The sequence below is a fragment of the Rhinichthys klamathensis genome, unplaced genomic scaffold, assembly GCF_029890125.1.
Source record: "Rhinichthys klamathensis goyatoka isolate OS25496 unplaced genomic scaffold, OSU_Roscu_1.1 h1tg000121l_1, whole genome shotgun sequence".
In the NCBI taxonomy this organism is placed as follows: domain Eukaryota; kingdom Metazoa; phylum Chordata; class Actinopteri; order Cypriniformes; family Leuciscidae; genus Rhinichthys; species Rhinichthys klamathensis.
The window spans coordinates 5,740,713-5,768,192 of record NW_026606658.1 but is presented as its reverse complement, the minus strand read 5'-3'; the positions used below and the strand labels follow the sequence as shown (position 1 = coordinate 5,768,192).

The following is a 27,480-nucleotide window of genomic DNA, read 5'->3' as shown; positions in this document are numbered from 1 at the left end:
TGATAAATTCTGGTTTCCTTTTGATATTGTGGTAACAATTTTGACAGTTTCCAAAATAACTCGGTGTAAGAACTTCTGATTAAAATATTTTCTCAGAGAAAGCACACATGCCTTTCAGTGCTACAGATCTTATCAGAGAGGGAAAGTGGCATAATTTCCTGCATAGATCACGTGGGAGATAATTCCACCAATTTAAAGGCAACTGTAACAGAATTGATGCAATATTTATAAACACACATTTATTTATAAAGGTTCTTTTTAAACAATTTAATGTTGTAGAATTAGGAAAATTACTATTTATTTATTTATTTATTTATTTATTTTTTAAATAAAATAAATGAAATATTACAAAAAGAAGAGTAAAATAAAATATTTTGATTATACAATGATACATAATGGGAAAAATACATTGACAACAAGAAATCATGATTTTCAACCATATAAGACAATTTTTACAGAAAATATATTGTTATGGCCTGTAACATTTTGTGACCCATGACAATGAGTAACAAATTATTAAAAATAATTAAATACATAACCATTTGAAAAAAGCAGAAAAAAATAATGACTTCTTACACCAAATGTACCTGCATTTATAGAATCACCCATGGACGAGCACGAGCGGGACATTCTTTAAAAGTAGGCTACTCCTTTTCTAGTCCATCAAAGAAGGAAGGGCATACGGCATTTGAACAACACAACACATTAGTAATTTATGACTTAATTATAATTTCAGGGTGAACTATCCCTTTAGCTTCCATTATCTATTCGTTTACAATTTCGAAACAATGACATGTGAAAGTGTTATTATAACCCTGGGAATTCTGTGATCTTCACAAAAAGCAAACCTAGAAGAGAAAACATTAAAAATATTTAAAACCAGTTTGAACAATACACTCCCGGCTGCATCTGAAATCGCATACTTCCCTACTGTATGCGAAAACCAGTATGAGACAAAAGTAGTATGTCCAAATTCACAGTACTTTTTACCAGTCGTGGAGTAATTACTTAATCAAAATAAGTACCTAATCAAAAGAGAGTATGAGATTTCAGTCGAAGCCTCTGTGTATATCTAAAATAATACTGCCATATTTCTTTGTAGTTGCAATAATTTCCAGCAGGTGTCAGCATGGAGGAATAGGATTTAATGCTGAAGCAATTATGAAAACTTTTTAAACTTTAAAACGGTGGTAAAGTTCACAGATAGGACAATGGCATTTGTAACTTTAACAATACGTTAAACTCTCACTCTCAGTTTAAGAGAGATAGGGAGCTGTTCTTGTTCAGTGATTCTTTGAATATAAGTAGAGTACCTCATAGAATATAAGCAGGATGCAAAAACTCCTTGGGGACTATTCCGATAGCACCGTCTATCTCCCCGACCCACCATCCATGGATGTTGTATTCCTAGTTTAGAAAGACAGAAATACCGATAATTTTGTGAGGATTTGGCCAATGATCAGAAATAGGACACCAAAGTAAAATCAGTGTCACAAGTTCACATAAGTGTCCTATAGCAGAGTAACCTCAGGTGTAATTCATCACATTAGAAAGTAGTTATTGTTAGAATTCAAATACCGAACATTTAGTCATGGCTTTAGTCAGTTTACAATTTAAAAAATATATATATATTTTTATATATTTACTTGAATTCTCGAGCGTCTTGGTTTGATACGTTTTTATTAATAAAACATTCATATATTGTGTCCAAATATGTTCACTGTATATCCGTATTCAGTCTTGTCACAGAAAAATCTGCTGAACGAAGAAGTGTTTACTCAGTTGCATGTCTCAGCGGGGCCTTTGAACTGCATGTAAATAGATAGATATCAAAATGTCTTTAATACAACAAAATTACATGCACCTGCATATAGCCATTCAAATGCAAATATAAATGTTAATTTAAATCTTAAAACACCAATTTAGACATTTCTATGGTAATTAAAGAAATATGATGATTCTGTTAAGTTAGGGGACTAGTGATTGGAGAAACAAGGATTTAACATTGGTGCTTGGATGCACAAATGCTGATATTTGAGTGCTGGAACTGCAGGGTAGGCCATTTTATGTCTTGAGCGAAGCAGAAGAAATCCCTAATTCTTGTCGTGAAGCTTCTTGTTTTCCCAGCGTAACATTCTCTAAATTCTCTCATCTCCAAAATCAAATACCTATAAGAGCTATTCCAGCCCAAAGCTCTTCAGAGTAAGAGTGGAGAGAGCCCCAGATCTGGCCTTTAATGAATGAAGACAGACTCAGGTGGACAGGGGGTTATAAATGAGGAGATTAAAGAACACAGAGATAGACTGATAGTGAAAGACTGAAGTGTTTTAAGAGCTTTAGTATTCTAGAAGCACACACTGTACATTTAGACATGATGAGCATGTCATCCATCCACTGCCTGCTGAGGAGAGTAGGAACTAATTACCTTCCTCTCTTTAAGCACACCCACAGTGCTCAGAGCCTAATGTAGTCCTCAGCCCATGCAGATGAGCCGCTTTAATGATGCTATACGGAATCAAATCCATCTGGACGGTGAGCTGAATGCCGCTGTGGCATCAACGCCTCGGTAACAGTACATCTGAGAACTTGAGCTCTTTGTTTGAGAAGCATATGCAGATGGGGATTGTTGGAGGTGTAGATTGATGCTCTTATACAACAGTTCAGTAAACAAGAAGTTAATACTGAGTAACTTACATTTTAGGCCTAATATTGCCAGAAGGGGTCATTCACAATCACACAGAGAGTTTAACATTTTAATGTGCAGCTTTTCCATTGTTTTTCCATGCAAACATGCACTAGATGGACATGTTTGACTGTTCCGTTCATGTCTCATTGTTCCTGCATCGTGTGAATCAACTTTTAAAAAAGTCGTCGCTGGACCTTGTTTTTTTTCCCTTTTTTGATTCCACTGTCCTGCGTTTAACATTTTTCAACGCACATGCGCAAAACCCTCAGGTCATTCACGCTGAGCAACAGCGTTGTTCTGAATGAATCGTTGTTTGAATGAATCAATGAATAATTTTCGCTCAATCACACTGTGATGGAGAGCTGATGATGCTCCATCTCTCAAAACTGTGTCCTTATTGTTATTTAGATTATGAATGTTGTAATTATTTACTAGGAAATAGTGAAAATGGATTTAGAGGGTGATTTTGGATGCATCATGCAGCCAGTTTTTTTTTTTCCTAAATCTGATTTATTTTGAACAGATCAGTTGAGGAAATGATTCAATGAATCCCTCATAAAGAAACTCACTCGTTTCATTACAGAATGAATCAGTGTTTTAGAACAAATCGATTGAGTTAATGATTCAATAACTCATTTATATGGACCATTCATTAATAAAATTAATCTGATCGATTTTTCAAGACAGCATAGATGAATCTTTTGCTGCTTTTGATATCCCACAATACTGTGCGTTCCATTCCGTGACAGTTAAGCTAAAAAAAAAAAGATGGCGTCTGAAAGTTGCGGTTGGCGGTCAGTTTGTGTGCAAATGTATGTTTTTGACCAACGTTTTCCACTTTTGATGTAATTTCTAACAATAAATTACTATTGTGAAAATTAAATTGCATGTCGCCACCTACTGTTGCAATGATGTAACCTACAGAAAGAGCCAATGAAAAATCCCCACCAGTAATGCACACACGGACAGTGTTTCACACACAGACAAGCGTTAAAACAGTGAAAAGTCCCAGTCCAGTTCAACTGTATATCAGCATTCAAAGTCGAGGACCAGAAAAAACTGTTGTAAAATACTCCTCGAAATCACAGGTGCCCATGGCTAATGAAGCCATTTGGAACACGCTGCACCTCCTCCCGTCCAACACGCCTCCTCTGCCCCGCCTTCCTCCCCAACATGGTGTAACTGTGGGTTCAAACAGAGTACACACGCAGTACAAGAAAGAGAGTCAATACATTCCAGTGCAGTCCGTCCCATTTCGATGACTCGTGTCCTTTTCATTCCTGCCTCATTTTTCCTGCCTCCCAGTATTAGCAATCTGCTTTTCGGCAATGCATCTGTCAGCTAGAGGCATTTGGGAGACATCCAATCTGCGCCTGGCCGTATAGAGGTTGTTATAGACTAGAGATTTACCCGAAAGAACTGCATGGGACTGGGATAATGGGTGGCTTTTCGGGAAGCTGCTCTGTAACAGGACAGGGTCAGGTGCGTCTCGGTTTGGTCTAGGTCTGGTGGGCAGCTGTTGTGAAAGTGAAGTGCGTCGTTGCGATGGCGCTGACCTCCGCATGACCTTCTCTGGAGGAAGGCGGAGTTGGCACAGGGAGCTATCAAGAGTGTGTGTTGCCATGACAACACCTGCAGTGTGCCACTGATATCATTTATTTTTCACTCAGGGGGGCGGCTGGCAATGGTATTCAGATGGGCCCATTGCTCTCCAGCGGCCAGGGGACAGATTGACAGCTAATGATGCCTTAAAAAGGAGTGGCTTAACCTGAACAATATCATGACAGGCTCAAAAGTGACTCCTGTCTATATTAACGGCAGAATACCGAGCTCCCTTTTTTCCCTCTCCATTCTATAAATTTCCCCTCCAAGACGACACGCTTTGCATGCACGCCTCCTTCCTCAATCGTGTTTTAATCATTTCCCTTATTTGCAAACTCTCCCTCGGTGCCCACACGCATTCATTTTTTCTGTTACGAGTAGAAACGCACACACACACTGTGGAGGCAGGAGACATGGTAATAAGAATGAGACATGAGGCCTCTGCCCCTGGCCACCAGCTGACTGAGGTAGGCCTTGGGAGTGATGGAGCGCAGGAAGTCTCTCATTGCCCCGCCGCTGAACCCGGCGCTCGGGTGCTACAACCCCCCTCCTCCACTTTTCCTCTCCTGCTTCTCTTTCCTTAACTCGCATCGTAAAACATCGGCTCCACACGATCAGTGCTGCACAGGGACTCACTCATCCAGCCATCTTAAAAGACAAACACCAATACGTCACGTTGTTTGCTAGTCCTAAGCAGTAGACACGGCAGGTGGCGAACAGGTATTGATCTGCTGCTCGAAGAAAAGGCAGCCGTCGTTCAATTGATCTCAATCAGTGCATTTCATTTGCATGTCATTTTCATCTTAGCTAGCCATTAAGAAAATGTAGTATTAATATTTGTTTGGCGTAGTCAAATAAACCGGAGAGGAAACGCCACAGGCCTTATTTAATCCCGAATCCTGGGCATTCGAAGGTGCGACATCAAGTAAAAATGTGGAAGACCCAATAATCTGCCGTTGTAAAAGTACACTTGGGGATTACTGATGGCACTTAAACTTAATAGGCATTTAAAGTGGATTGTGTATGCTGCTGAGAGCCTGTAATGATGGCTGTTTATGTGGCCTCCCATTTATAATAATTATGCAGAGTGTGAGGGGGGGGCGGCTGCCGTGTAGTTCTGGACTATTGGCTTAGGCTGAATAATGACCTACTGTAGTTGACCGGGAGATGACCGTTGCCTTCTGCATGACCCCAGAACCCCAGACTCACCCCCTGATGCCTCTGCTGGTAAATAGAAAGCTCAATATGTCTATACAGCACCTCTGCGCCTATATTGCCACAAAGAAAGCAGGCCTTTAGATGAGTCTGTGAGAATGAGTTTAAAAGGAGTGTCTATTTCCACTGGATTTTCCTTTTCTTTTATGGCACCTTTTTCTTTTCTTTAGGCATTTTGTAGGAGACTGACCCCCTGGGCGGGAGGCCAACTGGAGCCGTCATCTGTCTGAAGTTTATTAGGATGTGTCCCACAAGGGATAACAGTCACAATCACCCCGTTTTGCCTGTGAGAACTACATTCATATGCAAATTCACATTTATATCTACCTGTAAAAACCTGCACAGCGGAACATGAGAGAAAGACACATAAAACATACATGCCTATCAGATTAAATAGTAGTCTAAAAGCTGTTGAACTGCTTAAAAGCAGAACAACATAAAATTAAAATATAAATATAAAATATATATTTATCAATATAAAATAATAGATAAAATATATAGTAAAATGAGCTGGAAACTATATATCTCGGCCAGGTTTTTTATACACAAACCATCATGTATTTGTTTAAAAAAAAAACAAAAAAAAACACTACATGGGCCACCTAGCTTGAAAAACCTTACAAATTTCAGCCAGAAGGTGGCAGTAGTGTCTACAGCCATACTGATGGAGCATTTGGTTGTTAACAGTGGGTTGGCCCTTGTCTAGACTGGCATCCAAGATTCCTGGTTTACAGCCCCTAATGGTGAGAGTGTAAAGCACATTCTGTAGAAAGGCCAGGGCTAAATGAAAGAAAGGGATATCAGTGGGCTTGCATGTTAAAAGGAGTCCTGGAGAAGTCTGCCTCCATTTTTAGTGCAATAAATCTCATTCCAGGATTTTAAGGGGATTCCACTGGGAATACTGGCATGTGTTGGGTCTGACCTTTGGGAGTCATGTACTTTGAATCTAGGGGCATAAATTAAGAGTTAGGAATGCAAAAGGATGGCATGGTTGAAGAAGTAAAAAGAACGGTTTAGAAAAAGTCTCCATGGCCCCTTCAACTAGGAAAAAACTGAACACAGCAAACCAACAAGAGTGCAGTTACAACAAGAGCGAGAGTTACAACAAAAAGACAAATTAAAGTATGTTACATGGTAGCGAACATGTAATGCGATTATAGCAGGAAGAAAAACACCACCAAATATCCTGCTGCCGTGATTCTTCAGCCTTGAGGTGCTGTGCAAAGCTGGCAAATGGATGTTGGCGTTCTCCAATATTTCATGTTCAAGTGTTCTGACCGAAGAGCCATGCGGCATGAGAAAGGAGACAATTGTGGCAGGGGGAGGCTGATCTGAAGGAAACGGGGAGCTATTGGTACAACTATCGGTGTTGCATGCAAAATTAACTCTGGATTAATCACCAGAAGATTAAAACTGAACATTGGGTTTAGATGAATTACTAGGCAATGCAGTCCAGAACTTAAAGGTGTACTTCACCAAAAAGGAGATAGTTTCAAACCTGTATGGCTATATTTCTTTTGTGAAACACTAAAGAAGAAAATAATATCTTGAAAATAATATCTTCATGTACTAACACCCGGATGCATGAATATGCAAATTAGTCCCCGCCTCCACTCAATCGCACCAGCTCGGACTACCTGATCCATTCGGTCAGCTAGTAAACGCTACACAATGGCAAGTTGAAATATGGGTTTAATTCAGCCATATGTTTTGAACCAGAAACTGATTTAGAAGAAGAAGAGCGAATCATACAGGGTCGTCTACAAGTCGATGTGTCAGAATGGTAATGTGTTTTATTATGTATCGCTCAATAACACGCCGGACATATACCGTTAATTGATATGATTAGCCTTTAGCTTGACTATGTTATCAAACAGCTAATAATGTGTTGCTTATGTTACACAAACCATGTTCCCATTCGCCAGCTCAAAGTCAGACAGCTGCCTTCTAAAAGTCAGCATTCTTAGAAACGTTTTGAACAACTTAGAAAGTCAGTGGAGAAAAGCCCCACCCCGCACATTCAAGGGATTGGTTACATGTTTGTGATTGTAGGAAACAGGGGCATGTTTTTGAGACTGTTGGTAAACGGCAGTTTTAAGGAGAAAATACTCAGCAATGGTGTTGACTGACTGAATTTGCACATGGGTTGTCATATTAAAAACACCACATTCACATATAAACAACATAAAAAACGATTTTCACCACAGGGGGTCTTTAAATTTCCACCAGAGCATAAACAAAATACTCCACTAATAAGCCATTAACTATTTTGTGCAAGTGCTATCCAAAATGCTTCCACAAATTATAGATACGTGTAGTGATTTGTGTAGATGAGCCGAATAGCTGTTTATTCACTGTAAGTGGTGGATCAATAAAGACTGATGAGAGAGCTTTTTTTAATCTGTACGCTCTGCTTACACCAGTGCTGTGACAGCGCTGTCGACCTCTTTGATTTGTGACTTCACAACGGTCAATCATAGCACTGCCTCAAAAACCTGTTGGTTAGAGGAATTGATTTAGCACTTTCCACGTCTTTATCACCTTGTAATTACGCTTGGTGTTGACACAAATATACTTGGCCTCCCCTCCACGCCTCTGTGCAGCAAAATTTATGCACTCAGCTTTTATGACCACTGCTTTATGAGTGGGACCGCTAGAGTTAGGCTTGAGTTCTAGCCAACTGCCTATATTTCATTCAGTAAGGTCAACGTTCCAGGGAACACCCGTAAAAACAAGAGCAGGAGCCCCACATTGTCTGAAACGATTCTGAGGACGCATCTGAAGAGGTCTAAGAGATTTGAGCGATACAAGTGCAGCCGTTTCGAAAATATTGCCATCAATAAAAGCTATTTCAATTACATGTCAGTCACAGAGGGATTAAAAGTAAGAGCTGTTAAATCTACTTGTCTGAATTTACAGCTTGATGACAAATCAGAGACATGCTCCAGCTATCTGAGATGGTTAGACTCATTGTTTATACAAATTAGAAACACGACATGAGATAAAAAAAATAAATGACCCGTGCACATCCTCACCATGTTTTGATAGCCAACCATATCGAATGTTATATATTCTCACTGTTTTCTGAATAACAGAATCAAACCTGTTTTAGCTGTCCTGTTATTTAATCCTGATTATACGGTTCATTAGATGCCATATCTTTACATTTCATTAATGTTAATTAAATATCAAGAGTGTCGAACATGATGGTAGAATTCTTTCTTTAACTTAAAGGAATAGCTCACCTAAAAATAACAATTCTGTCATCATGTCATTTTAAACCTATATGACTTTCTTTTTTTCTATGGAAAACAAAGGAAAGTATTCTGAAGAATGTTTCAACTGTTTTTGTCCATGTAATGAAAGTCAATACAGTTCAAAACAACATGGGATCCAATTTACTTTCATTGTATGGCCCGAAAAACACAGAACACATTTTTAAATATCTTTTTTTGTGTGTTTTGGAACAACAATGACAGAGTTTCATTTTAGGTGAACTATCCCTTTAAGACATTGAGCTCAGTTAAAGGCAAAATTAAAACATATTGATTCTTTCAGTGGTGTATCTTTAAGAAACAGCTACACAATACGTTCCTGCTAACACCCCATTTGTAAAACACAAAAACATATAGATTAAAGCGGATGTATCAAATAAAGTGGTTTGCTCGGCCGATCACTCAATTTACCAAGACTCAACTACAGCGATGAATCAACAGCCTATTATTGAGAATGTGCCTGTGTGGCCACAGTATTGCAGTGGTCTATAGACCACAGATGTACAGTTTTCTGTTATGTCAATATGACATGTATACAAAACAGGCTCAATTTGTTGCCTGCAAATCTCTTGGATATCTGTACGGATAACATTTAGAAATGATACTGCTTTGTTAGAAAGCTGATATGCTATTCATCTTTTTCTAAATTGAGTGATTTATACAGAAAAATCTGAAGAAATAAAAATCTGAAGAAATAGAAAGCCACAAATCATGATGCATTATATTTTGTATAAGGTCTTGTTTGTAAAATGCTACAATAAGAATTTACTGACTCAGTGAAGACCATCCCAGCTTTGTCATTTAGAATAGAGTAAATGAATAGCTGCTAAGAGAAAGTCAGTGTGTATTGACCGATATGACTCATCTTATGGCCAGCTGCGTATTATTCATCATTAGTGAGGAGATGGATAGAGCGAGAAAAGGAAAAGAAAATCAAAAAACATGCAGAACGCTTCAACCAACAAATCAGCCAAGGACGCAACCAACAGCGCTGAACTAAAAGTCTGACCTTGTGTGTGTGTGTGTGTGTGTGTGTGTGTGTGTGTGTGTGTGTGTGTGTGTGTGTGTGTGTGTGTGTGTGTGTGTGTGTGAGAGAGAGAGAGATGGAGGGAGCAAACACAGACCTTGCTGATGATGTAGATGATATCTCCTCTCTGGAAGGCCAACTCATCGGGTCTGTCCGCTTCACAGTCCCACAAGCCTTGGTAATAATTTGCATAATCTGAAGACCCTTTATTTGAAAACACAAAGATTCAGAAAAAAATCAAATTTTTTGTCAATTTACAGCATCCCTCCACCACTGCGTACACAAAGTACTCACCAGCTTTTTCAATGAACTCTTCAGCGTTATCAGAAATTTCATCATCTGAAAAATACAGTCAAAGGTTATACAAATATAAAACAAGTGCCATTGCTGAGGTTTAAATGTAATACATATTTTGTCACCAATCTATTCACTCTAAGAAAAAAAGGTATAATAGCTGTCACTTGTACACCGTTGTACCTAAAAAGTGCATATTAGTACCCGAAAGGGATACCAAAAGTGTATATTTTAGTACCTAAATGGTACATATTAGACCCCTCTTAAAGGGCACTGTTCAAATGACAGCTTTAAAAAAAAATAAAAAAAAATCTAAGAGCCTTGCAGCTAATACAGCTAATCTCATCTGTCAATTAATGCTATATATCTTCCTCACAGATTTAAATTCTGGATCAACTTTGTGTACCTCTGAACTCTTTCATAAGTAAATTAAACAATATCTGTGGTGCTGGCAGTACAGTCAACTCCCGTTTGATTTATAGGGGAGGTGCCAGGCTGGGTTAGATGGCTAGTGTGTTTCAGGCAGACAGGCATTGATTCTGGGCGTGGCACCTCTAGGTCTATGAGGTGACAGTGATAGCCCAGCTTTCTGTCTCCCACATCCATCCTCGCGCTGTCAGCCTGCCGATAAAACCACCGTCCAGCAACCCTATACTTCCCACAGCACGAGCTTGCCCTGAGCTTCCAGGAACAGCATGAGGAAAAAACCTGCAAAGCTAAAGTAGCCCTTTACCATATGCTTGTGTGCATATGGTAAAATGTGTATAAAATATGTGTTGGAATCTGTTGTACAAGCCTTTATTTAAAAAGCAGAGATTTTTGTCAACGTGTAAATTGACGTGTGTGTTCTGAATCCCAAAAATTTCCAGAAAAATAAAATTCTCAGATTAATTTCCAGGATAGTGTTGAAGCATTAATGAGGGTATATATACACAAACATATATATATATATATATATAGGGGTGTAACGATACCCTCATGTCACGATTCGATACATATCACTATACTGAATTCACGATACGATATTATTGCGATACTCCAAGACATATGGTAGAAGGTTAACAAAAAATGGACTGTTGATTAAAATGCTAAATTTGATATTACATTGTGGGTGTAAATGAATAGGCCTTGTTGCTGGAAACCCAATGCACAGGACAATGGTGACACCTGACATGATTTTAAAGCTAGAATTGTTTTGTTTTTTTGATGATCATGCTTGCACTCTGTCACTGACTAGATATGTTTAAAATAATGTAGGCCACAATATTTTGTCAGGACCGACAAATATTACCCCATTGCATTATTATACATTATATTCAACATTATATATAGTAGTTTAACATAGTACTGACACTAAAACTAAAAACAAAATTCTCACACAGACATTTTCATTTTGGGTGAATTATACACAATACATATTGTCACTATCCACAATACATATTGCTGCATTTTTGAATTGCGATATATTGTGACACGATATATTGTTACACCCCTAATAGCCTATATATATAGTTCCATTAACGGTTCAACACTCCTAGAAATGTATCTGAAATTTTGTATATATACTTATATACACCAAGGCTGTATTTATTTTAAAATACAGTAAAAACTGTAATATTGTACAATATTATTACAATTACTGTTTTCTATTTTAATATATTTTATTTAAAATATTATTTATTTCTGTGATTTTCAGCAGCCATTACTTAGTATTTAGTGTCACATGATCCTTCAGAAATGATTTAGTGCTCAAGAAACATTTCTTATTATTATCAATGCTAAAAACAGTTGTGCTGCTTAAATGCATCCTTGCTGAATAAATACATTTCTTTAAAAATCTAAATCGCACTGAACCCAACCTTTTGAACGGTATGATACATGATTACATATTTCTTTGATGAGATTAGTTAATATATGAATACAGTTAATTCAGCACTTTTTAGACAATGTCATAATAGGACTGCTCAGCACTTTTCCAAACTGAAAATTTGAGAGGCACAAGAAGATGAGAGAGATGAATGAAGGACGGAAAAGTGAGAGAAGTGGTCACTCGATCCGCCATCTGTGGCCAGCTCAGCTGCCCAGCACACATGGCAAAGTAAGGTGAAAATGACAGCACTGACTCCAGAGTGATGTATTTCTCCTCAGAGGTCTCATTAGGTCCTCCGAGGGTCCTGCTATCACTTTGGGTGACCAGACCTTGATGTATATGCTCTTATTGATGGTGTTCAACATTGTAGAGTTGATGGTTACAACCTCAGTTGTTTTGCTCCACTAAAAGCCCATCAAACACTGATATCAGTATTTTAAGCTAGTGATCAAGGTAATCATTTGCACATACGTAAGTTTATCCATCAGGATAATCCAATAACCTTGTTTTTGTTTAAAGGGCCAATTCATGTTTTTTTTTCTATACCTGGAAGCTCTTCGTAAATGTCCTCTTCGTCCTCTTCTTCATCTTCCTGAGTCCCTGCTTGGTCCTTCCATTCCTCGCGGCTGCTTTGAGGGGTATGTCCCAGACTCTGGGTTGTGGCCGGTACAGATGCTGGCCCAGGACGTGGTGGTGGTGGTGTGGTAGCCCGTTCAATGTCATCATATGTCTCTTCCTCTTCTTCCACCTCCTCTTCCTCATCATCATCAAAGGGGATGAAGTTAGAGCTCAGATCTTACAGAGAAGTCATAAAAGCAATCATTAACATCTAAATAATGAAAACAGCAGCAGATAAATCACCAATCTACATATAGTGGGGCCCCAAAAGTCTGTGACCACTAGTAGAAATCCTTCTATTTAATGCTTTTCTATCACAAAATACATAGCATGTTTTAATTTGAGTGAAAAGTTGAACTTTACAAGAAAAAGATTTTCAGATTTACTTAGTAAAAATGTAGGCCTACTTGTTGTTTTTTTCTTGGTCACAATTTTGCTTTAATGACAGTGGCACTTGAGCTGCAAATGTGCTTTTTCAAGTGAGTGGTATACAAATTAGTTAGTTAAACTCCAAAATCATTAAACTTTAGTTTGTTTCCAGGTTTAAATTAAAATTTGAATGATCTTCTGCACTTTTGGACCCCACTAAAGCTTTGGAGAATTTATAAAAAATAAAATTAAAAAAAGATAAAATAATAATAATAATATCAGAAATCTACAGTAACTCCAAAGAAATCTGAAAAAAAGCCAAATTTGACATTTATTACAGTTCTAATACTGAATGATGGATACAGCCATTTGGCTGTATCCACATGTGCGAAGGGGGATGGGGAGGGAGAAAACTATCTCAGGAGTGTCTATTACTTCCCGCAAATCAGAGGGCCGCATTGAGCCCATTTTAGAGTGGCGAGGGTGCCTCAGATCTGTCTCAGATGGAGTGAGGGCCTGATTGCAGGTGACTGAGCTCTGTAACACAGGCTATCGTATCCTCACTGCCTGGATGCCAAGCAGGACCAGATCGATGCCCCTAAAGGATGACCGGGCAAATCCCAATCAATTTCCTGTAAAGAGCGCTGCGCTACGGGGAAGAGGAGGCAGCCTGAGGCACGTTGGAATCAGAAGCTCAGTGACGTGGGGCATGAGGAGGTCTAGAGCCTATCTTATTGGCTGAGCCAGAAGGAAAGTTATTGGTATGCCTCTTTTTATAAATCTGCCCTTTTCACATCAAGATGATCACCGTTGTGCTTGGCTCAAGTCAGATGCATTCAGCATAATATAAAATATGGTATGTATTAGAATAAAAATGTATTTCATATCTCACATACCCTTAAGAACGAAATTGATCTGGTCCACCCATTCCCTTGCCTCTCGGGGACTGCTGGCAGTGAACTGCAGAGAGAAACTATCATTGTTGATTTGAAGGCTATTCTCATTCTTCATTGTAATGACAGCAAGATGACTGAACACAGCTACAGTAATGAGCAATGTGACTGCGTTTGTGTGTCCTGGACCTGGTAAGAACGTCTTCCAGGAGCACTCATCTCGAAGCATGAATTCTTCTTGGAGTCCTTGCGTAAGCTGGGGACCAACTCTGCACTGTAGCCATTGATATAAAAGGAGCCTTTCTGCACCTTGTCTGAAGTTAGAAGACAAAATCCAAAGTTTCTCAATATCTCTGTCTTTGATGTTTATGAAAAGACTTGTATACCTCTTTCAGCGGGACAGGACACACCTTTCTCACTCCCGAAGTAATAAAATATGGTGTTGTTCAGAACGCACCATCGCTTTTGCCATTCCATGCTGAAGAAACTGTGATCTGAAAAAAAAAAAGGAAAAAGATTAGAAATGCTAACGGACCTTATGTAACGTATGATGTGCGTGTTTTGATTCCTACCACGTCTTTTCTTCTCCAGGTAGCCTTGCTTTAGAATGTTACTCAGGTCCTGTGCAGCCACCATGGGGATCTCTTCAAAAACTGTCAATCAGAAATCAAGGGAAATAATGTTGTGAAATTATGTTGTAATGTGACACATAAGTAGTAAGAAAATTAGTGAGTAAAGGCCGTTCACTGCAGGAACGATAACTATAAAGATAACTATAATGATAATATTTGCGTCCACACCAGAGGACGATATCTTTCTGTTTATTCTAAGCACGTGCTGCATTTTGTCTCTGCCTCTTTAAAATGCTCGAGCTCTTTAAAGGAGGATGGATTCTGATTGGCTGTTAATGTTTTTAATCATTCATCAGCTGGAAAAAAATCGTTCTGAAAGTAATTCTAACGCTATCGTTTCTCTGTGCCGTTATCGTTATCTAGTTGTGATGTAGACCCTGCTATTTGTTTATATTTAGAACGATTTTTAGAACTAGGCCTATATCTTTATCGTTATCTTTATAGTTTTAACACATAACACATATTCAAGCCCATAGGCACACAAATATGTTATACTCTTATAAGCCTCTTGTGCTCACCAAGGCTTTATTTTGATAAAAAATACAGTACAAATGTGATATTGTAAAATGTTATTACAATTTAAAATAACTGTTTTCAACCATTTAAAATATAATTTATTGCTGTGTTGGCAGAACTCATTCTAACATGCTAATGTGGTGCTCAACCAAGTTTTTATTAAGGAACAAAGAACTGCATTTATTAGAAATATTATTTATTGTATGATCATTTGTTAATCATTGTGTCCTTGATGAATAAAATAATTTATTATACTCTTAAAAAAAATTAGACTAACCCCAAACAAATATTTGTGTTTGTATATATATATATATATATATATATATAGCCTATATACAGTGCTAGTCAGAATTATTTGCCCCCTTGGTAAATAATGATCAAAGATGGCTGTAAAAAAAAAAAATCTGCATTGTTTATCCTTTTGATATATATATATATTTTTTTTTTATTGTTAAAAATCTAACCTTTTATTTTCATGCCAAAAGCTTCTTTTTTTCTTTTTTTTTCATCTGACCATAGAACGTTTGAAAAGTAACTGACACTACTGGAACTTCAAACGGGACGGGTTCAATGGTCAGATGAAATTGAAAATTAGCTTTTTTGGCAGCAAACACTTAAGATGGGTTGGGTGCACACAGGGATAAAAAAGTAACCCATGTGTAAAATGAAATACTCTGCTGCATCTTTAGTGCTGTGGGCCTAATTCTTTGCCAGAGGACTTGGACATCTTGTTCAGATACATGGCATCATGGATTCGATCAAATACCAACAGATAAAAAAAATCTGGCAAAAACCTGACAACCTCTGATAGAAATCTTATAATGGGCCATGTTTGGATCTTCCAATAGGACAGTGATCCAAAAACAAACATCAAAATCAAAACAAAAATGGGTCACTTAGCACAAAACCAAGCATCTGCAATGGCCATCCCAGTCCCTGACCTGAACCCTGTAGAAAATGAGTGGGCTGAACTGAAGAGAAGAAGCGCCAACATGGATCTGGGAATCTGAAGGATCTGGAGAGATTCTGTATGGAGGAATGGTCTCTGATCTCTTGTCAGGTGTTCTCCAAACTCATCAGGCATTATAGGAGAAGACTCAGAGCTGTTATCTTGGAAAAAGGAGGTTGCAAAAAGTATTTAATAAAAGGGGGCAAATAATTGTTCCCAATGTGTTTGGAGAAAAACATTTATTTCATAATGTGATTTCCCCCCCCACTTTCAATTCTTTTACTTCAATGAAAGGTTTGATTTTTGCTCTTTTTAAAAAAATTAAATATCAAAAGGATTAACAATGCAGATTTATTTTTACAGCCATCTTTGATCATATTTACCAAGGGGGCAAATAATTCTGATCAGCACTGTATATATGCACCCTTTAGCTTTTGCACCCCTAAATTTACATTTAACATTATCTATATGTACAACCGATTCATTAGGCATGGAGGAGAAGGGGCAAAGTCATAAAAAACTTGTCCCAGCACTGCTAATATGATGACAACTGTAACTTACAACTGCACTTAAATCTGCACCCACGCATCTATTTTTAGCATGTTTTCTAGGGCATATGAGAGTGGCAGCGCAGGCGAACAATTTGCTGCAAACAGAGAAACGAGACACAAATCCTCACCCTCGCTATCCAGCTTTCATCGGCTTCAAACCTCAAGGGAGCGTAGGCGACAGGTGGGCCTCTGGGCACGCTACCAGACTTATTTAAAACCCATTTAAACATGAGCAGATGCTTCCTTGCCAGCACGCTGATGTTGAAGTAATCTCTGTGGTATCTCTTCTCTTTGAGCTAAGGCTGCCATTCGATGCATAAAACAGGCAATGTTATGTAGTCAACTGTGCAGGGCTGTCTAGGACTTGTCATTGGAAAAAATGTTAAAGGAACAACCATGAGTGCAACTGGGATGTGAGCGGTGGATCTAACAGCTTGGAGAATCTAATGCCCCTATAAATAAGACTCAGCTCATCAAACCCACCCAGTCTGTGTGACATCACCACTGAGCTCTGTAGCCTGCCATGTTATGTGTCCAGTTTATCAGACAGATGACCATCTCAGAGAGGAGCCCTTTGACCCTCACTCACATTCACCAACACACATGAACCTTCTCTGCACACACGGTCACATCTACGTCGTCATAAATACAACTGAACTACACACTGTTTGTCAAGGGTATGTTGATGTATCATCGGAAAAAATCGAGGCCTCTGTCCAGCCACTTCTCTGTTCATTTTTCTCCCTGTGCGCTTTCGTCCTGACACCTTTTACTCCCCTCATCCATCCACATCCCCCTCTGTTCATTTATCTAAAAGGTCAAGCCCCGGTAATAGTTCAGAATAAACAGAAGAAATGTGAGAATGGCGTACAATTAACAGTCTCTCTAATCTTCACACACCTACTGACAACCTTCTTCCTCAGGCCTTGCTGTCTGACCCCATGGTGCGGTCAGAGACTTAAGCAACGGTAAAATGAATGACTGAACACAAATTCGCCATTCTTCACAACCTACGAGCTGCCTTTCTGTGGAAACTAAACAGTGGGCGTGTGTCTGGCCAGTCACTATATTCGTGATTCTTCCACAGGGTAGCAGTGTAACCAAACATTTCACCTTCAGAAAAAAATGGCATGTTTTTCCTTTCTGAACTGTCTCCAAGGAAACCCAAGATTCTGATTGGACAAACAGATTCAACTTCAGTCATTTCTTTCAAACCAATCAGAGCTTGATATTTTTAAAGCCACAGAGGACAAAAAGCTGCCAAAAAGGCAGGGGAAAATCAAGAGGCAGAACCGTATTATATTTCTGCCTGTTTCTTACATTTGGTCAGTTTCCTTTGATTCTACATGTTTTTATAAACCTGCACATCATAAACACAATCATTTACCTCTGCAGAACTATTAAAGCATCATAAAATATGCACGTGGAACCGGTCTTGAGGATTTTCATTTCGGCTATAAATTGCATTTTTAATTATTCAGAGCAGTGAGGTTTCTTAACTCTCACCCCTGCATTCCCCCCTCCTTAATTAGCATAAGTCCAATCATTTCCATTTAAATGTGCTGTGGATGTTTATGAATATTTCAGAGTGTTACATCACCATCGTTCTCAGAGGCTTTGTGCCTTTTTCATTCATTTTGTTTTCTCATGTTGTTCGGTGCCAACATCAATTATTATAAAGTATTCAGTGATTTTAAAAAACGGAGCATCAAATTGCATCAAAAAAAGAAAAACAGAAATCAGAGTACTTATTTATTTAGTTTTCGTTAAGCAGACGTCCAATTCCGAGCTTGATTTTTGTCAGTAACTCATCACAAGAGCCACACAAAAACGAAGAGATGTGGGGAGAGGAGAAAGGGAGCGAAGCAAAGCTAATGACTTTCCTCTAGGCGCTCTCGGCGGCTGCTAGACGCTTTGTGGTGATGCATGGCGCGGCCTCTGCAATGTGGCAGGCCGAGATTGGTGGAGTGAGGCATTGAGCGTGCCACGCAGAGGGACGTTCATCAGTGCCATGGCAGCAGGAGAGCGGGTACTGATGCCACGAGAAGAGCTCGGCGGGATACCGGAGAACCAAGAGCCTCCCTCCACCTCCTTCTAAACATGGAGGTATAGGCACAGCTCCAGGTCACACTACTGCCATCACTCCACAGCACACTGCCTGCCATCACCAATGTGCGGCAGTGTTTACTCCTCACGGACTCGTTCTGCAGAGAGAGCCCTTCTGTAGAAATGACATCAAAAACGGATTTGACAGCCAGAGCAGCAGGTCTCAAATGAGTGGCAAACAAACAACCTCACATACTATTTAATTAATTACCATTCGTCATAAGCTCATATCAGGTATTCATATCAGATAATAAAGCTGGGCTCTGTGCACATTTAACATCACCAACACGCAGAATATTGCGCTCACAGGTGATGTTATGAGCACAGCAGGTGATCCAGCTATAAAAATCTGATTGATGTTGTAATGATCTGAGGAATTTAATGTAAAAGAAACCATTAAATAGCATCAGTTGAGTAGCAATGGATCAAAGATAGGTCACAGTCAGTAGTTACAGATGCAAAGGTTTGTCAAAAAACTAAATGTAGTTTTTAATGTACACATTTAAGTTTGTTTTCATTCTCTTTATAATGCCTGACTAGGGTCAGATATAAGGATGTAATGATACCCTCATGTCACGATTCAATATATATCACGACACTGCAATATTATTGCAATACACCAAGACATATGTTATTAGGTTAACCAAAAATGCACTGTTGATTACATTGGGGGTGGAAATGAAAAGGCTTGGTAACACCAGAATAAAAATATTCATGATTCTGAAGCTGAAAATACAGAATTATTTTAGATGAATATGCTTGCACTCCGTCACTGACTAGATATATTTAAAATAATGTAACTTTTACTGGTAACATTAGACATTTAGCATTATCAGGACCCACAAATATTCCCCCATTGCATTATTATACATTATATTCAACATTATATAAAGTAGTTTAATGTAGTACTGACACTAAAACTCTGTAAACTTAATTTTTTTCTCTTTTGGGTGAACTACACAGAATAAAGATTGTCACTATCCACGATACATATTGTTGCATTTTTGTATTGCGATATATTGTGACACGATACATATATTGTTACACCCCTAGTCAGATAACAAAAATGTTGCATTAAAAATGTTATCTTTTACAAGATATGGTGGTGTGCATGTTTTTTCTCTTCTCTGTTTACAACATTTGCAATGATCAAAATGCACATAATTGATCAAATTATTAAATACCTTGGGAAGATTGAATGACTGCATTGCCGATTTACCTTGGCATTTCCGAATGCGACCATCGACACAATACAATGATTTACTGTAGATTCAGTGGACACAAAAGTCAAGACCACTAACATATTTACACTATTGATTAAATGAGTCCATGAAGGATTACTAACCAATCATGTGATCACATTTGCATACTGAAGCAATATTGCACTGCAAAATATACTGCACCAAATTCTACTCTGGCCGACACAGATAAGCCGATGGTGATTATGAATATTAAAATTCTATACTATTTTGTCAAAATAAATAAAAAATTAAACATTACCGGTACACTTTTTTATTGGACACTACAACCGAATTCAGTCAGCAAAATGTTATAATGTAGAGTATGAAAATGGAATTTTGATATTTGCTAAAGATGACTTAACAGTTCTTATTCAATTATTAGCATTAATGATCAACTTTAAGTGAACGTAAGATGACGGCCAAGGAAAATGTAAAATTGTGAAAATGAGCATGCACTGTTTAATATCTATATAACATATACACACACAATATTGATAAATGAAAATAAAATCTAATATCAACCAATTACTATAATGCAACAAAAAGACATGCCTACATACAGTATATAAACAGTGCACGAAATCTGCATCATATCGCTGACCTATCCATGTCTTCTCAGTATTGTTCTGTTAGCATGGGACGCACGAGCCTGAGGCTGACCTCGGCGTGAACCTCAGAGATGAGGTGAAACAGAAGGCACGAGGGTCCCTGGGGGGCCGAGGAGAGAGGCAGGGGAGGAATGCTGATCAGGGAGAGATGGAGAGACCGGAATTACTGCGCTCTCCTGTACAGCACTTGATTAGAAAAAAGGAGAACTCTGAGCATCCTTAACCCCCCATACCGCACACCAATACGCAAACTGCACACAGAGAACAGCAAATTGACACATTTTTCCTCATTAAAGGCAAAGGCAGTGGCCTCTGTGCGATGCCTGCGCATAGCAAACATTAAGAGGGTGAGAAAAAATGAAGGAAAGGCATTAGGGAGGGAGGGGGGTGAAAGACAGAGAGAGAGATCCCTAGGTGAATGGCTCACTTGAACATCACCTCTCTAAATTGTCCTTAACAAGAACTGATTCGATTTGAATGAAAAGGATCTGTTATTCACAACATGATACCTGAAATCATGCAGCCCCTGAACAGTTTTGCAGTATTACTTATTATTTACAAGATTCCAGGATGGACCTTTAGCCGGCCTCTGTTTAACGGCGCAATTGTGGGCTTCACACATGATGTGGGAAACCATTTAACATGCTTTAGTGCCACAACATTGTTCCTTTACTGACGAGCCGCACCGTACAAGAGGAGAATTTATAGCCTGGCAATGAGCAGGGAAAGCAAAGGGGGTCCTCCGTTCAGAGACCAGAGCTCTATAAATTTTACCCCCATATATTATGACATCCATTCAAAAGTTTAACTGCAAATACTATAATCCTGAGATGGCAGAGAGGTGGACCGGGGTGCGACAGCCAGAGGAGATATGACTCGAAAGCAGTGTCATCATCACACACGGCCGCAAAGAAAAATGAGTTCGGCGAGATGTGGAAATATACTTAAACTAGTGGAGCTGAGGCATGAGAAAGCTTGGAATTCGGTGCTGTTGGTTATAGCCAATTCACAAAGAAAAATGAACTAACTAAACATGAACATACGATAAAAATGAGTGTGTGTTTATTTCAACAAGAATTATGAGCAGGTTCCTGTCTAAAATAAATGCTAAGAAAAAAGAAACCCTGAAAGGATATTAATTTATTTTATATAAAAAACTAAAAAGGATTTACAGATATTTATCTCATATCTTTCTAATGAAGAAAAAAAGGAAGACTTTCTTTTTTTTTAATAAACTTCTTATATAGAGTGTATAATTCAGGCAAGTATAATTATTTTTAAATATAGCATTGCACTGCCGTTCAATATAATTTTGGCAAGACACTCTGTCACAAGCAAATGTTGTGAATGTGTGGAGAAATTGAGACGTTCCTAAAAGAGAAGAAAAAAGGGGAAGACAGGGAGTGTTGTATTTCAGGATGAATTGTAAAAGCATCAGTTCAACAAATTAGAAATTAACTTTAGTGCTGAATCATATAGCCTATGTACACCTACTCCTGAGGTGACAGTCCAAGTTGTAAGTCTGTAAAAATATAAAGGATTTACAGGGCTGAAAAAATTGAGGTAAGGAAGTATAATTTCTTCTTTCTTACAATTGCATTGCATAATGTTAATGGATGCTAAAATAACAGTACTGGTATCAACTTATGCAGTGGGTAATTTTGTTAAATTTGATAAGCTGCCTACATAACATCACACACAAAGGTGTTAATTTACATGTTTTAAAATATAAATATAATCATGGCTGGCCAGACGGTTAAGCTATTTCAACGGGACTCACAAAGGCTGCACAGAATGTACACACACTGCCTATTTTGTTAGCATTGCTCTCCTGTTTTTTTTATGCATTTCTTCTACATTCGTTTCCCATTTAATATGCTGTTTTGAATTTTTTTTTAATTATTAAATCGTATTTGTTTAGCCGAACAATAAAATACAATTTCACGGTTTCTTGTAGGCTACTCGACGCTAATGATGAAACAAAATAAAGGTATTTTATCATATACTTCATGGTCTCCCAGTTAATATCGATTTATTTGATTTAAATTAAATGAGTTCAATAACATACTTCGTAAATAGCATGACATCAAAGGTCTGTAAAGGAATAGGCCTACTAATAGAACATTCAGTAGTTTGTACGTCTCTTGTCTGCGTGTTTGTTAGGTTTTCTTCGAACAGATTTGATGCAAGAACGATGAAATATGCCAGCAGACACGTGTCGACTGTCTGCAGACGGCAAATCATGATTCATGATATCGTGCATCGATCACATGAGGAATGCAGCACGGTCGTAAAGTTTGACGTGTTTGTTAACGCTCACATACATGTGTGTCACACAGGTATTTATGACCGTCTGATAAACTCCAGAAAGCTGCTATTGTGGGTCTGTTTTATTTAACTGAGAACGAGTGAGTGAAAAATAATTAAATTTCGCATTTCAGATGGGGAAAAATGTGAAATTCGACAGTATTAAGTGATAGCCCAAAAGTGTCATTTAGTTTATATAAGTCGTGTAAATATCATCAGAATTACTTTAGTTTTAGGAAGTGGTAAAGACTAAAAAGCCCACCAGAGGGCGCGTGTTGAGGGAAAGTGAATGGTGTTTTCTGAAGAGCCGACACAGACTGTATTAAAGTAAATCAATAAAAGATATCAAATGTATAAAACAATCTAACAGAACACGACAACGAAGAAAAATAATTCAACGACATTCTAATAAAAAAATAACAGTATAGGCTATTGTTAATTGTCTCTGTTTCCCATAAATGTTTATGTGTTTAGGCCTAAAAAGGATAGCCTATTCACGATTTTCACCCCCAGGTTTTAACTAACTTAATCCCTGGATGTGTTGGTTTCCCGTAAGCCTACAACTTATAGGCGCCATTCACATTTAAAACTTTGATATTTAATTGTTTATTTAGTAATTTATTCCACAATAAAAAGTCAGCCAATTTTATTAATTTCAAAATGATTATTTTTTCAATCAGAGGACTTCACAAAATACTATTTTACTTTGTAATTATTTTCAAAATGATTTGAATATATATATAATTATTTTTATTGTTTATTGTATAGAAAATTTCATCAGTATAATCGCATTCCTTATTAGGCCTATTATCTTATTTTAGATTTTAAAAAAATCCGTTTATAATTCGTTTTGTTGGGAAGCCCCATATAGCCAATATATCAGAAAAAAATGTAATAACCAAAACGAAAAAGTTTGATTCGAAATGCTTTCTAAATAACTTTTTTAGTTATTCGCATTTGTGGAGTAGCACGCGCATGCAGGCTCTCAGCGCGTGTCCCCTCAGTAAATAAATAGAAAGTTCAAAGGCTTAACTGTTTAAATGATAGAAGAACTACAAGAGCCAACGGTTACACGTCTGTAATCTTAATCCAGCCATATATGAGCAATATCCTCTTTATAAAAATAAAACTTGTGCTTTATTTTAAATAATTTATTATATATACACAACAAAAATCTGGAAACAATTTTCCATCTTAAGCTACTCTATAAAATTTAGGAGAGCAGGATAATTTAACTTGAAGTGTTTGTATTGGCTCGAAATGCTTATAGACTGCAGCCAGGAATTGTCGTTACAAAAAAGATCACTTCACAGAAAATCCTCATCTTGTGATTACATCAAGAGGTTTTTTTTTCTGTTGTATGGGAATCTGTCATACCAGGCCCTGCCAGTCATCTTGAAAATGATTTGGTTCAGTGGTAACCGATGGCTGTGTTTTATCACACACACATTGCAGTGATGTACATCACCAGGCCAGCCTAAACCTCCCAAACTTAAATATAGCCTCTCACTCATGAAGATCCTTACTCAAATTCAGAACCGTGTGGGGAAACGACTCTTTTATGATTATTACATGTTTCAACACTCAATAGAAAACATATGGTAAATTAGGCAATTAGCATAATATTTTCAATTTTTTGACAGATAAATGATACCTACAGGCTGACAAATCAGAGGGTAGAAAGACATTTAATGGAAAAACAGTTCTTCTGGTCATTTTAAAGATGTGAAAACATTCCAAATGCTGCAGTAGAACAGAACCTCAGAGAGCCATGGCGTGTCAAATGGATTATGTCGGTAAATATAAAGACGAAAAAAAAAAGCGAATGTTCATTTCTAGCATAAAAATGCTGCCCTTGTAAAACACAAATATTCTAAATATTAAAAATGCAACATGCACATGGTTGCCAAGAGCAAATCTGCATTAAGATAAAACCAAAAAAGACACACAGAAGACATTTGAACAGCACTCCTTCCCTGTGGGTGTACAGCAAACACACCTACACACGCTTTCATTTGTTTCCCAATGAAAGCATCAGGCCACCTGGGCCTTGCATCGAAACTTCATCAATCTCCAGAAATGGAATCCAGTGGAGAGAAAAATCAAATTCTCATTTGCAAGATGGGTAAGAGGAAAGAGAGAGAGAGAGAGAGGTACCTGGGAAGGCTAACCTCTAGCTGAACCCACAGCATTGAATCGTTTTGCCATTTGTCTGCGATACTGACAGGCTGCAAAGAAGATTAGACACTCAAGGTTGTGACTTCCTATTCTGCTTATTTCATACCTTGCAAATCATGAAAGACTTCCTCTCTTCACCCACGCTAACTTTTACTAGACCTGGACGTATTATATTGAGCACAGAAGCAATATTTTCCTAACTAATAAAAGAAAAAGCGTGATGAATATAGTGATGTATGCTCTGTTGACTCATCATTGCACAATGAATAGGGCGACTGACAATGATATGACATTAACAGTTGAAAATCTCTTCCGAATGATCAGTTTACAGGGCAGGAGCGTGTTTGGGTGAAACAGTGAAATTACAAATGAGCGAGAGACAGAGCGAGAGCAAATATGGGCTTTTTCAGCAGCATCGTAGCCTTCGGAGAGTGAAGTGAACTTTTGAACCCGTTCGGCAGAAGCAGCGAAGCACTGAGGATGCTCGTGTCTAATATGCTTCTATTTCAATTAATTAATGCAAAGGGAAACAGAGGGTGGGAAAAACGACAGCACAGAGGAAAGATGGTGTCATATTTGCCGAAGTCATTTAACGTGCCCTATGAAGCCTGCCAATGCCTCATACTTTACACTTTCTATACCCGCATTGGAATATTAATTGTGATTAGAGGAAAATGAATGGATGATTACTAGAATGGAAGGAGGGAAAAAATGGTTTTGAAAAAGTTTTTAATAATCCTATCCCAGCTTGGGAAACTTTATTTGAACTGTGCCGTGGCTATGGCAACTGAGGTCAATAATGTAGACTCAGTTGCCCTAGACAGAGTTCAGACAGGTCATGAAATGACCAGAACAAGACCGAGGGGTCAAAAGTTTACTGTAGGGAGGAAGAAACACTCAAAGTGTGAGGACTCACAGCAAACGTATGGAGTTAAGAGGCAACGTGGATAAGGACCAGCTGACAACGACACTGAGGTCATGTAAGGTGCTTATGATCACATGACTCCACCTTTATGTGGCCACATGCCATTGCATTAGGGAAAATAGAACAGGATCAGGCTGCAGGACAGAGCCCTGCTGAAATTCCTGACAGTAACCGTGATGATGACGAAGATGATTTGCATGTTAGGCTGGTCACTTTGGTTTGCGAGGGATCGCTTAATTGCCAGGCTAAAATGTATTTTTCATTGACGCAAGCTCTTTTTGGACTCTCCAGAGATTCATTACAACAATCAATTCCCTAACCAACACAACCATTAATTAAGAGGCTTTAAGATCTTGAAAAAAATCAAATTTACATCTTGATGATCTAATTTGCGATAAAGAAACAACTCAACTCTGACTCCTCTGCCTCTCTCTGATTGGCTTCTCCAGCTTTGCCTGTAGAGCCGTGGTGGGGTAAGATAACAGGGCCGAGAGGGGCTTTTGTTTCTGGACATAAATCAAGTCAGTGCACACAAAGAGCCCAGAGCATGTGCAGCCTTTGATAGGACAAGCATTGATATTAGCCTCTTAAACACACAAACTCCTGTCAGGCTGACAAACCATACACCTTTTTCTGCTGTATTTGTTATGACTGAAATGATTGGTGGAACTGACGTCTTGTATGTTTTTTAATAATTTTAAGTGGCAAATATCTACGACTCGGGCCATTCAAAGAGATAAGAATTTTTTTTTTTTATTCTACTACTTTTGCATTTCCTAAACTTGACCTGGCAAAACATCCACCCCACTGTGAGGCTCCTCCTGCCCTGGGCTTCCCATCCTCGGCTGCAGGGCTGCTGTCATCCAGACGAGGCTGCAGGCATGGTGGGGTCAACCGTGCGGTCTGCGGGTGAAACTCAGTTCACATTACCATACAGACAGGGGCCCTGACAATAGAGCGCCCATCTGTTCCTGTCAGCTATAACAAATCTACTGTCAAACCTCCCTCTGGAGACAGGGAGGCAGAGCTGGCTAAATGAAATAAAACTGACTCCTCCCACCGACGAGTCAACTGCTGCCTCTCTTCCAGTCAGGTTAGAGCACAAGCAGACACAGTCAATTTCCCTTCCTCACACAGGCGAGCATGTGACATCACGGAGCGAGTAGCGGTGCAGGAATTGAATGCCTGAACTATATTTACCCTCCAATACAATAGGGCAAATTTGAAAATATCAGCATGCAAGCTCATTCATATCACATATGCATTTTGATTTTCATTCACTCGAGCTAAGCACAAAAAAAAAAAAAAAATCAGAAGGGCTCACAGCATGGAGCGTCTTTATTGAATCAAAGTCAAATGAGAAAACTAAATCTGAATTGCTGAAAAAGGTGCATATTTGAACCTTAATCTTCATGATTATTTTCCTCTCTCTAATTTCATACACTTTCTCCCGCTCAAATTCCAAATGTCCTATCGCAGGGTTTGATGTGAGATTCCCAAACTGTGAACTAAACATGAACCCTGAACTGCACTTGCCCTTGCTGGTCATTATCTTTATTGAAAGAGCGACATGATGCGAATCTTCTTCGAGTTACTCCTCTTTGACTTATATGCCTTT

The 27,480-nt window shown here is 38.4% G+C and overlaps 1 protein-coding gene across 1 annotated transcript in view; it reads right to left on the bottom strand.

Moving 5' to 3' along the window:
* Positions 1–466: 466 nt before the first annotated feature.
* Positions 467–27,480, bottom strand: part of skap1 (src kinase associated phosphoprotein 1) — a 30,300-nt gene continuing 3,286 nt past the window's right edge. Inside the window, exons 5-13 of the mRNA XM_056255699.1 lie at positions 14,422–14,502; positions 14,260–14,343; positions 14,039–14,163; positions 13,853–13,916; positions 12,516–12,764; positions 10,100–10,144; positions 9,903–10,009; positions 1,314–1,407; positions 467–848 (exon numbers count right to left, since the gene is read on the bottom strand). Of these exons, the coding sequence (XP_056111674.1) occupies positions 1,315–1,407; positions 9,903–10,009; positions 10,100–10,144; positions 12,516–12,764; positions 13,853–13,916; positions 14,039–14,163; positions 14,260–14,343; positions 14,422–14,502 (848 nt within the window). The 3' untranslated portion in view covers positions 467–848; position 1,314. The remainder of the gene's footprint in view (positions 849–1,313; positions 1,408–9,902; positions 10,010–10,099; positions 10,145–12,515; positions 12,765–13,852; positions 13,917–14,038; positions 14,164–14,259; positions 14,344–14,421; positions 14,503–27,480) is intronic.